The sequence below is a fragment of the Equus quagga genome, chromosome 18, assembly GCF_021613505.1.
Source record: "Equus quagga isolate Etosha38 chromosome 18, UCLA_HA_Equagga_1.0, whole genome shotgun sequence".
Classification (NCBI taxonomy): Eukaryota; Metazoa; Chordata; class Mammalia; order Perissodactyla; family Equidae; genus Equus; species Equus quagga.
In genome coordinates, this window is record NC_060284.1 from 49530866 (window position 1) to 49543132 (window position 12267).

The 12267-nt window shown below is 48.3% G+C and overlaps 1 protein-coding gene across 1 annotated transcript in view; it reads left to right on the forward strand.

Moving 5' to 3' along the window:
• The window catches only part of PHGDH (phosphoglycerate dehydrogenase), a 35077-nt gene that overhangs the window by 9444 nt on the left and 13366 nt on the right, over positions 1–12267 (forward strand). Inside the window, exons 2-5 of the mRNA XM_046645810.1 lie at positions 2524–2675; positions 4346–4411; positions 7827–7881; positions 7980–8078. Coding sequence (XP_046501766.1) covers positions 2524–2675; positions 4346–4411; positions 7827–7881; positions 7980–8078 — 372 coding nt within the window. The remainder of the gene's footprint in view (positions 1–2523; positions 2676–4345; positions 4412–7826; positions 7882–7979; positions 8079–12267) is intronic.

Here is a 12267-nt window from a genome sequence, read left to right on the forward strand (position 1 = left end):
ACCACCACCCTGATCAGTCGGCAGCCATTAACATTGAGGCAAGACCCTCTACCAGCAAAAAGATTACGACTCGTTGAAGGCTCGGATGATGGTTAGCACTTTTTAGCAATAAAGAATTTTTTAATTAAGGTACATACATTGTTCTCGTAGACATAATGCTATGGCACACTTAATAGACCACAGTATAATGTAAACATAACTTTTATATGCACTGGGAATCCAGAAAACTCCTGTGACTCATTTTATTGCAATATTAGCTTTATTGTGGTGATCTGGAGCCAAACCCACAATCTCTCTCAGGTATGCCTGCATTTGGGGAAGGAAGGTTGGGGTGGGGAAAATGGTGAGGATAGGTTTCCTTGGGCCTCGCAATTACTGAATTCATTTATTCGGCAGAATGTTTTACTGAGTATCAGCTATTCAAATGACCCTTGCTTTAGGGACGTAAAACATAAATGAGTAGGCCAGACTGCAGGTCGGAGAGAGGACAACTAAATGTGAAACAGGTAATACAAAACTAGGGGGAGGGAGTGATCTTCAAGTCCAGGGTTGTTGGCAAAATTTTCCTGGAAGAGAGGTTTATTGTGCCTTGTAAAGTTTGGGGTGTGTCCAGGCAGGTGGATCCTTTTCTTTGCAGCCAGTGTGGTGGCCTTGAATGTGGGACAGACTGCAGTGGTCACTTTCTGCCCAGGCATTGGCTGATGTTCATCTAGGCTGCTCCATAGGAGGGGTTCAGAGCGCCCTCAAGAGTCCACCTGGTGCAGGCTGAGTGTTGACAGTCAGCCTGGACAGGGTGGCTCCTGTTTCGTTCCTCTAACCTTTCCATGTTGCTGTGCTTTGTAAACTCTGCGGACATAGCACACGCGTGTAATGGTGAGTTTTGGTGTGTCTGTCACTGTGAGCTCCTTGAGGGCTGGGGCTGTGACTTAACTCATCTTGTGTTGACAGAACCTAGCATAATGCCAGCTACATACATCCCAGGCACCCCATAGATGGAAGGAAGAAATGAAAAGGGGAGGAGGAGGGAAATGGGCAGCCTTGATTTTGTTCGGCTTCAGTTTCTCAGCTGTGAAATGGGGTTGGACCAGATGCTTGTAAATGTTTCTTTGAATCTTACATTTTGAGGTTCTATTTCAGAACCACAGACATAAGGGGGCTTGGGGTGCCCAAGAGCACTCCTGCATCTGCCTCTCTGCTGTCAGGCACAGCCCCAGTCAGTGAGGCTGCGTGAAGCCTAAAGACCTCCAGAGAAATAACTCTGCAGCCTCTCTTGAACAGTCATTCCATGGTTTGGAAGCCCTCCAGGTCTAAATACTGTTTGCTTCAGCATAAGCTTCAGTCCTCTTCTCCCCTCAGTTGAAAAAAATAGCCCTCTGCTCTCTCTCCATGTAGCTTGTCCGGACTTGTTCTTGGGCTCTGGGCTTGTACACGGTAAATGCACTGGGGCCCTCGCCCTCGGAGCCAGGTGCCCGTTGACCTTTCTCTGTCTCCAGAATCCATGTGATAGGGAGGGAAGAGAGAAGTTTCTCATGGGATCCAGCTGGGGAAAATTCAGAGAGATTTACACTCATGGGTGTCAGATCAGATGTGGGAGGAACCTGAGAGGCCATCTGGCCGAACCCTCTTATTTTATCCTGATAGAGACCAGGGCTGGGGGTGACGTGACTTGGTGTTGGCAGAGCTAGGACTAGAACCTCAGCTTCCTGATTCCAAGCTTGCTGCTCATGCAACGACGCTTGCTGCTGCTTTACCTGGGATGGCCAATTTGGGGCAGAGTATGCACTTGTTCACCTGCTCCATTTCTTGGGGATTCTCATTGGGTATCTGGGCAACAATATCCTGATTCTGAGAAGATACCTTAGGATTCTGGATGAACCTAAGGAAGACGGTCTTCCTTAAGGATCTAGCTTGGCCCAAGTAAAGTGGCTATGATGAATCCAGTAAGTTTTATTTTGCACATTTGTATATTTTTAGTCTAATGCTGCCTGGTTTTCTGAGCAACTCTAGACCAGTTTAATTGTTCTCCCTCTTCCCCCTACTTTGAGCTCTATTTTAGGAAATGTTTTTCTTTCAACAACTTTGTCTTTTATTCACTTCATTTGTTCATTCAGCCAACCAACATGTATTGAGTGCCTCCCATGTGCCAGGCAGAGGGGCTTACAAAGTAGAATTTGATCCCATCTCTCGCCTTCAGTAGTTCAATGTCAGTGGAGGGAGTAATTTCCAATGAGCAGGGCCAGCTATGGTGCCATGTGCTGTCTCTGTCCTATCTCATTTCCTCCCCACACACTTGAGGCCAAAGCTCAGATTCATAGCTCATGAGTGGAGCTTGGATTTGAACCCAGGCCTGACTGATGGCAGAGCCTTTCAGATGTGTAAACAATATACGGATGCCATTGCCCTCCCTTCCTTGAATATATCCAAAGTCGGCCAGCATGTAGGAACTCCTACTTTGGGCAAAGAAGCTCTAGGAGGTGTTCTAGACCAATTCTCTGGACCCAGATGTTTCTTCTTCTGCCTCAGGATTGCGAAGGCCTTATCGTCCGCTCGGCCACGAAGGTGACCGCTGATGTTATCAATGCGGCAGAGAAGCTCCAGGTGGTGGGCAGGGCTGGCACAGGCGTGGACAATGTGGATCTGGAGGCCGCAACGAGGAAGGGCATTCTGGTCATGAAGTAAGTCTAGGAGGCCGGGTCGGGGGCGAGTGTGGAGACTGACCACAAGGAGGAGGAAGAAACTTACTTTAGAGAAAGCCCAGTCAGAGTTAGAAGGACTTCCAGGAGGATGTCTGGTCTAGGCCAAGTCCAGGCAGGTGGCACGCACAGCTTAGTGGTTCTGAAGGTTTTTGACGTTGAAGCTCTCTTTGTAATCTTAAAATGCTTCCCAAACCCACTCCGCAGATATTTGCTTGTCTCCAGCCTGGTTCAGAATCAGAAGAATGTTGGTGAATTTATCTGTGTTCCTGCCCTGGCTCTGCCCCTCCCCTCATTGTTCTTCCCGGAGCCGTGTTTTGTTAGCTCTGCTTTTCTCTGTCTCCCTGTGCAGTTGCTAGTAGGGTGACTCTACGTTCTGTCTCTTCCTCCCTTCCCTGCACCCTTCTGGAGCCAGGGCCCCAGTTTATTTTTAACACTCCAGGGCCAAGAGGAAAAAGGTCCCCAGAAAGCTGTTTTTGCAGAAACCCAGGGCAAAGGCCATGTCAGCATGCCAGCCCGAGGCCACACTCATTTCTGGCTCCTGTTCTGGCGCTTATATAATGAGGCAAGACTATCTTCTGTCCACTTCTCTGTCCTTAAGCCTATTCTCTTCCCTTGGGAACCTCGTCGTCCTCCAATCCTTTCCCTCCACTTCCCCCTATAGGGTAGAGGTTAACTGACTGATCATCTGACTGAGGTCAATATCCAACAGTAGAAATGTTAACTCTTGCTCTGGACCCAAAGGCAGCAGCCTCCAGTCCCTGCACCTCTTCCAGCGTCCCCATACAGCCTGTTTGCTGGGGGAGCCAGGAGGCAGGTGGTCTTGTGGACAGACAGACTCTGAGAATCCTTTTGTCTTGATTTTTTTTATAGGTTCTCTTGACGTTTTTCTCTTTGTAACCTTCATTCCCAGAGATGAAAAGACCCAGTAGGGAAAGAAGGAGAATGAACATATGTGTTAATAAAGTCAAAAACAAAAACAGCCTTTGAAAAAACAAAAATAATTTTGTGGGTTGCCATCTCTCTTTTCTGTAAAATGAGCAGAGTCGGCATTGCCCTGTGCATTCAGGTGTGAGGAAGCTTTCTCAGCTCAGAACTTGTTGAGAGAGGAGGAGAAGTTGGCAGGTGGAGATAAAAATGTTGGCTTTGTTACTAATAGAAGCCAGGTTGGGCGACTTGATGAAGGTCTGTGGGCCATGGGCTGACCTCTGCATTCAGTAGACTTGCCCACCCTCCTGGGCACAGCCTCGGTAAGATTGATGGCAGGGAGCAGCGGGTATTCATGTTCTCTATAGGCAGGTAGATCCCGAAGTGAGAGGAGAGAGAAAAGGGCTGAGTCACACACATCTCCTAAGGAGTGAGGCACTTCTCTGCCTCGGGAGAAGTGAGTTTGGGTAGAGAGGCCAGGTGGGTTTCTCTAACGGAGGTCCCTCCACATGAAAATAGAAAGCCATGGCAGTGAAGTTTCCTTCTAACCCTGGGATCAGGGCGAGAATACATCAGAGAACCCAGGATGGAGGCGTGGGGTTTGGATAAGAACTGCTAAACTCAGGGGGCAGGAGAGAGCACAGCACTCGAGGCTTTCAGTTGGGACAGGAGTGGGAATACCAGATATGGGTCCCCTGATGTCCCCTCTTTTCTTTGATCTTCAGCACCCCCAATGGGAACAGCCTCAGTGCCGCGGAGCTCACCTGTGGGATGATCATGTGCCTGGCCAGGTAAGTCCCTGACATCTCAGCAGAGCCAGTCTCTCTGGTATATTATTATGACTCTCCAGGCAAAGTGACCCAGAGAAACTTAGAAACACTCAGCTTGGCGACATGCAGACTGCTAAGAACCTTCAAGGCCATCCGTCTTCTACTGAACATCCGTTATACTGTTCCACGCAACAAGGTTGAGAGGCTTTCAGGTTCTAAGTGCTTGCAAATAGGAAGAGGGTGGTTACACGGCTGCTGCTCATTACCTCTCAGCAGGCTCATTGAGAAAAAGAATTTTGTGTATGATCTTCCTTTTCTCCTCAGTCGTTTTCTACTCTCCACACCCATCCTCTGTGCTAGTCGTAGTGGTAGGTTTCCACACACACTTTGCCTTCTCTAACTGCTAAGCCTTGCAAATGCCATTTCTGCTGCCTGGAGCATCCTTCCCCGTCATCTTTGTCTAAGTAACTCTTCTTTTTCTTCAAGAGTAAGCTCGAGTGTTAATTCATCCAAGCAGCTCTCTGGATTCTGCAGCTGGACTATGTCCCTCAGTCATTCCTGTCGCCCCTGGATCTTACCTCTGTCACTTTCCTTATAGATCTGTATTATAATAGAATGGGAAAAAAAGCTGCCCTGGGATGCTTGTGCACACTGTGGACTCATAACATGAGGGAACTCAAATGGCCAAATCTCTTCCTCTGCCAGCAGGAATTTTGTGGGTCTGGGCCTCTTGAGTAGAGGGGACAGCCTAGGAACCAATAGATATGGCACATAATGTGCACGAGTCTTAGTGTGTTGGGTAGTAAAATGATTGTATTGAGCAGTGCTGTTGAACAGGCAATTCAGGCATTTCTGTGGTTGGTGGGAAGGGCAAGGAACAATGGACAGGGTGGGAAGCTGGCCCAGGTCCCTTTGTAGATCCTTGGATCCTTAAAACAGAAGACCCAGGCAGCTGGGACTCCTCATTTCTCTGTTCAGGACTGAAAACGTCTGGGGATGGAAATTACTCTCTTCCACTCTTAAGACTTGTTCTCCCTCCTACTGGGAGAGAACCTGGAGGAGTTCACCTTTGTTCTAACTCTTCCTCGAGATTTCTACCTGAGATCTTAGGTCTTCCCTGATATTCACTGGCCAGTGAAGAGGAGAGGAGGCTGGAGAAAGGGAGGAACAGGACAGTTTACCCAGCAAGGGGACCTGGGCTGGCTGTCTGGATCTCCCAGAACCTCTGGGCTTGGATGCGTTTCCCCTGGAGAAGTGTTGAGGCCTCATGCCCAGGCTTCAAATACACTGTTGAATCCAGTGGTATTTTTTGTGTTTGTCTTCGTTTTTGAGTGAAGGAGGGGTCTCAGTGCAGCTTTCTATTAATTCTCTCACTTTTTTTCTGGCGGTGGAAGGAAAGGCTTGGGACCCAGGAATAATTTTCCCCTTATTCCAGGACCAGCTTTATTTATAGGTGTAGGTGAAGTGGAATGATTGAAGGAGGTGCCCCATTCCCAACTACTCGTCCACATCCTCATCTCATCAAAGATGCATCCACACTGAGAAATAAGCTCCCTATTAAGAAGGAATTCCTAGTCTCTCATAGCCTATTGTGTGTTTGTTTAATCATATCCTATTGTGTGTTTTAATGCCCCAGCAGGGCAGCGATAGAAGAGAATGAATGGGAGCTGTGGACGGTACAGTTGAGAGCATTGGGCAGTGTGGGTGGAGAGCAGGCCTGCATGGGCCTCACAGTGGGGCACTTTGAACAGATGGCAGGAGTTCCTCAGGGGCAGGAGAAGAACAGTGACACAGAAAGGAGAGGAGAATACAACCAATACAGATTCCACCACTTTGCCTACTTTGCCTCTGCTTCCCCTTGTAAGTCAGGCCAGCTACCATTTAATTATCAGGAGACCCCTTACCTACGTCATGATCTTCCCGACACTGGCCTGGTGAGGACGCCAAAATGTTGGATGTGGCGAGGCTCCTTGACCTTTTGGTTATAGCAGCCAGAGGGAGGTTTGGGGATTTCTTGCACTCTGGTTCTGCATCCACATCTCTTAGCACCATGGAGTCAGGTGGGCAGAGATGAAGAGGTGGGAACTGACAGGAGGCAGCTAGGGTCTCTGTCTCACTAGGCCAGAGGCACTTATCAGGCTAGCTTTGCTGAGAAGGGAGCACTTCCTCAAGGCAAATCATTGTCCTTGTTATATTCCTAGACGAGGGCCCTCTACTGAGGCCTGATGGGCCACAACAGGGAGATGGAGCTTCTTCCCCAGGAAGCTTGGTACTTATTCCCAGGAGTTGACGGGGCTCTGATCGTAGGAGCACAGGTTCTACCCTCCACCTTACCCTCACGTGGAAGTCTGTGTCCTGGTCATGTGTAGCTACGAGTGAATGTTTTTTATAAGAAGTCATTGAAGTGGAAATACAGGAACGATATCTTGGAATCTCCTTTTTACACACACACACGCTCACACGTGCACACATCACTGAATTTTGTGGCCGGCAGGAAAGCCTGCATTTAAATACTTGGGAGGCTAACTGGCGGGGATGTCTTCCTTGGCTTTGAATCGATTCAGCTACTTCTAGTTGGATGATGTTTAACCTCAGTGCAGTTTTGAGCATTAAATGAGTGAATGTGGTCTAAACATTTCTTCTAGAGGGTCTAAAACAGACAAGGTTCTCCTCAAACGTTCTAGACGTTGTTTCTCCTCTAGAGAAGCCTGGATGACCAAGTCTTACATGACGTATCTTGCCCTCTGACCTCTAACTTTGCCCTAACTTCCTTTATCCCTTCTAGAAAATACATGGAGACTCAGACCTCCATGTTAACCAGTAGGAGGAGATAGGCTGTGGAGGGAGTGTATGTGTGTGGAGTGTCTGTGTGTGTATTTGGTGGCAGGACGAGGGGTGGTGTGGATATTAGAAGTTTCTAGACTGTAGCACCCACCACTCCATTCTACCGTGAGTTGGTTGGGGCTTAAGAACTCTCAAGGAAGAATACGTAATCAGCTGTCCCCTGATATAGTGGAAGATGTCATAGATTGTGGCCCTGGATGGAGTAGGAAAATGAAAATCCTCAAACTTCTGGAGCACTTGATGTCATCACTTTGTTATCCCTACAAACTGTGGGGGATTGGCTGTTACTTTTTCTTCACCCTGAGACACACAGATTGACACCTCAGTGGCTGAGGTGGAATCAGAACCTCCTCCCAGACTCTTAGCTGGAGACAGAAATCCCATGGCTCCCAACTCAGGTCTTGCTGAGGGTTTCCCTCTGCTAGACTCCCCTGACCTGCTTCACTGTTGCTGAGCCTGAGCTCCCAGGCCCAGACTGAGCTTGATTCCCTGGGGCAGTGACTCCCAGGCCCCGGTTCTGTAGACCTCATGTTGCCTTCCTGGGCTGGTAGGGGTCTGGGTGGGCTCACTAAACCTCTGTCTGTCCTTACAGGCAGATTCCTCAGGCTACGGCTTCGATGAAAGATGGCAAATGGGACCGGAAGAAGGTGAGCAGCTGACCTTGGCTCACCCCCCTGGGCCTGGTGCCAAGGTCCCCTCTTGGTGCTGATTTCAGCTTCTTTGCTTTTTGCTTATTTGGCTGCAGTTCATGGGAACAGAGCTGAATGGAAAGATCCTGGGAATTCTTGGCCTGGGCAAGATTGGGAGAGAGGTGGCCACCCGGATGCAGTCTTTTGGGATGAAGGTAAGAGATCGCTGGGCCCCTTTGACATGGGGCTTCCTGTAACAGTTTTGGAAGAGGCAGCTTTGCCTGAGAGAAGCTAAAGGCTTTGTCCTAGGAGGGTGTGCCCTCCCTTAGGGCCCCTGACTAAACAAGTGGTCAAGCTGGGGAGGCAGGGAGGCTGGCCTGCTGATCTGGACACTTGAACTTGAAATCTGAGAATCCTTGGTTTGGGTCCTGCAGCCCTGAGTCCCAGTGGAACAGGGATGGGTCTTGTGTACCTTCCTTTCCTCCTCTCCTGCGAGGGTCTCCTTGTTTTGTTCCTTATCTGTCTCCTGTGATAATTCAGAAAACAGGAGCAAATTTATAGCCTTACAACAGAGCAGTTGTCCATCCATCTCCTAGGTCCCCTCCACAGTCCAGAAGAGATTGAAAGGTGCTTGTCTATACACGGAGAGCCCATGGTGGAGGGAAGAGCTCACATTTCTCAGAATTCATCCCTGACCCCTGCCTCTCCCCATGGCCCTGCCTTATCCTATTCTGGGAGCTCAGTAGGCTTCTGTTTGAGGGAGGGATGTCATCAATAGCGTTGCCACCCCCTAGGGCCAATCCAGGAAACCTTTCAAAGGAGGAGACCACCCAGCCAAGAGAGGGGACCCCCAGGGGTGCCCAGATAGGCCAGAGAGACGAGGCAGCTGGCAGTGCTAGCCATGTTTACTATGGCTGTTGAGGGAGAGATTGTGGGTTCAAACTGCAGCCAGGAAGGCTTTAGTTAAATATTAAGGAAAATAGTTTTGAAAATCAGATCATTTCAGGTCTAGAAAAATTTACAGAGAGCGCTATGGAATTTTCCCTTTCTCCTTTGCTCCCTCCTTTTCTGTCTGTCCCTCCCACCTTCACAGAGCTAGAAGGGACCTTATTAATTAAGATTAACCTTTAATTTTATATTGACCTCTGGACTTGGTAAATTTTTGCTAAGGGCTCACAGCAAATGGATGGTAGACAAGAACCCAGGTGGGCATCCCCTTATACCACATTGAACATCTCCCTCCTTCTTCCTCTCCCACCATATTTATTTAAGTCAGCCAGACATCATAAGCCTCAGCACTGGGAAGAGCAGCTACCTTTTTCTAGATCTCTGAGAGAGGTGGGTGTGGCTCAGCAGGATCCGCTGATCATGAGAACCAACCAGAGCCATGCCCTTCTGTGCAGGGGTGGCAGGGTGCCATAAGCTACAAAGAGCACTTTCTTCTCCCTCCTCTTTTCTGAGGGCTCAAGGTAAAGATTTAGCTCATGCAGAATTCTGATTGTCTAAAAGCAGGGGTCAGATGTTAAGTAAAACTCAGAAAGCATGTAGCCAAACAGGTGAGCATTTCATTGATGATACCGTGGCTTGGGGGCAGGTTGCCAGGCCCAGTGGCCTTTCCATTCTGTTCACTCCCCCTGCCCATGGTGCCACGGTACGTGGGACTCTTCTAGCTCAGGAACAGTCATTGTCAAGAACTTGAGACTTTGGCAGTGACTTGACCCACACAAAAAACTCTACCTCATTTCCTGAATAATTGAAGTGATTAGTGAGTTTCTCTGTTCGTCTGGCACCACTCAGCTACTCCACTTCGGCCCAGGTCTGCTTCTGAGAGGCACAGAGAGATGTAGGACCTTGAGCATCAGCACTGGAGGTGACTGACACCCCTCAGACAGGTAGTTGATTCGAAGAGAGTTCTAGAACCTGCTCATGATTGTTAATCTGTGTCTCTGGGCATACCTTGCACGACACCCCAAATGTTTTATTCCCAGCATGGCTTTGAGGGGGCGGTGCTTTTATGTTGCAGCATGTAGCTGCTTCGCTACATGGGACATGCTGTTTGTAACCACGTGAAATATGCCTTGGAATGTCCTCGCTCTCCTCGCCCATCAGCCCAGGAGCTGCCTGGCTCTGGTCATTCTGGAGTGGCCGAAGTGGCCTCTCTACATGCTCAGCTGCTCACTGTAACTGAACTCCCCAAAACATTTCTGCGTCCAGATGAATTTTGTCTCTGGGCAGAGAGATTACCGACTTGTATCATCCAAACCTCACTTGATGTTTGAGCAGTCGTGGAGAGCAAGATTTTCTAAAGGGCAAGGAAGGAAGATTCTTGAACAAATTGCGAAGGAGATAGTTTATCATCATCCAGACAGGAAACAATGATCAGAGTTTACTAAACACAAGTTGTCTTAAACTGGCCTTGCTGTATCTTTGGAACGTGATATTAAAGTGGTAGATTATGGAAATCCCTAGATGTTGTATACCTGGACTATTTGAAATTATATTTTAATTGTGTAGTAAGTGAATGCATTCTCATAAAAATGGAAATGTAGGTAAGGGTCTCTGACTATCATCCCAATCCTAGTCTCCTCAGAGGTGACATCAGTTTGATGTTGTCATCGCAGACTTTTTTCTGTGTTTACATGCAATACGTATAGTTCCTTGCCTATAGGGGACTCTATAGAGAACAGAATATTGGCTGTGTTGTTACGATAAGAATGTATGACTTGGAATAAATAAATTTATCATATTTTTAAACTGTTGCGTGGAATTCTGTTTTATGGATAAATTGCTTTTCATTTGGCCATTCTCTCACTTATGGACATTTCGATTTTTTGCAAATGTGGACTTTAGCAAGACATTGGTGAGGTCTTTCATGATACCCTTGGGATTAAGATGGAGATTGTGTGCTTGGCGCTCAGGGTTTAGTAAATGGTTGAAGGATGGATCCGTCTCAAACTGGAGGGAGATTGTCCAGGAGAGTGTAGGGCTCTGCCTTGTCCACCATTCTCATCAGCAGCCTGCATGATGTGTCATTTGTGGATACCAGGAAGCAGGGAGAGGTGGCTAATACTTAAGTGTGCAGAATCAAGTCCTAAGAGATATAGGAAAGCTAGAATCTTGGGCACCCTGACAGGAAATTTAGCTAGAATACATGTCAGCACCCTGCATATGAGCCCCCAAGACGACTAAACAAGCGTTGGATGTAGAGGTATTTATAAAAAGCTTTCTAGGGGAGGAGACCTTTGGTTGACAATAGCACAGTGTGGTTAACAGTGGCGTGGCTGATAGAAAAGGTAATGTAACTTTTGGTAGCATTAAAAGAAGTTTGGCTTCCAGAGCAAGAGAGGTGACATTCCTCATGCTCTGTATTGGTCAGACCCCCTGTGAGTATTGTGAGCAGTCGAGGGCTCCATGCTTTACAAGACTAGAAGCTCTGGAGGTAGAAGGTGATGGTGAGGGGCTCATCTGTGCTTCCTAAGGTTGAAGGCACTGGGGTCACTGAGCCCAGTCAAGACTTGGGAGTCATAGTAGGGGCCTTCACATAGCTGAAGGGCAGTCCTCTAGGAGAGTCATGCTCTTTAAGGAGTGGATCCAGGGAGGACCAGCAGGTGCAAGTCAGAGGGGACAGATCTACAGATAGATGTGGCCCCAGATGGAATGGGTGGTCTCAGGAGAGAGCGAGTCTCCCATCACTGCAGATACACATGCAAGACTGGATAACACTCGGCCAACATGTGAGCATGATGGAGGTAGAAGCAGACGCCCTTTAAAGCCCTGACAATTCTGAGCACCCATCACCTCATGGGCTGCCAGTTTCTTTATCTCTGAAATGGTTGTTAGCAGTGAGTTCACTGTGCAGTTGTAGGAAATGGTGTAAAATTGTTAAGGACTGTGGCTTGTTACAGGAGCTTAGGAGAATACTGTAATTAAAGACGTAGAGTAGACCAGGAGGCAGGGGGACACTTTGAGTAGTTGTGGTCGGGTTGGCTGGGGCAGCACTGCAATGCATGTGAAGGTTATCTTCATCATCCCGTTCTCTCCCTGGCACCTGGGGTCTTAACCTCTGCCCTGATCTGTCACCCAGGCCATTAATCATTGATTAGGCTGTTAGTGGATGACAACATCTGACTCCTTCCAGAGTATCATGATTTCAGAGCTTCCCCTTCATATCACAGGAGTTGTAGGGAGAGACCATCTTGTGCTCAGATGTTGGGGATGGACGACCCCTTTCCTTTTCTTTCTTTGTCACTGTCTGGTCACTCAGGGAAGGGGGATATCCTAGACCTTAGCTCTGCCAAGGAGCTTAGCCAGGTGGCTTCCCAACACCACCTGGTGTGTGTGGTGGGGGGAGAGCCCACCTATGCTGCCACCCTCAACCAGCACAGGCCCGGAGGAGCCTTGGTT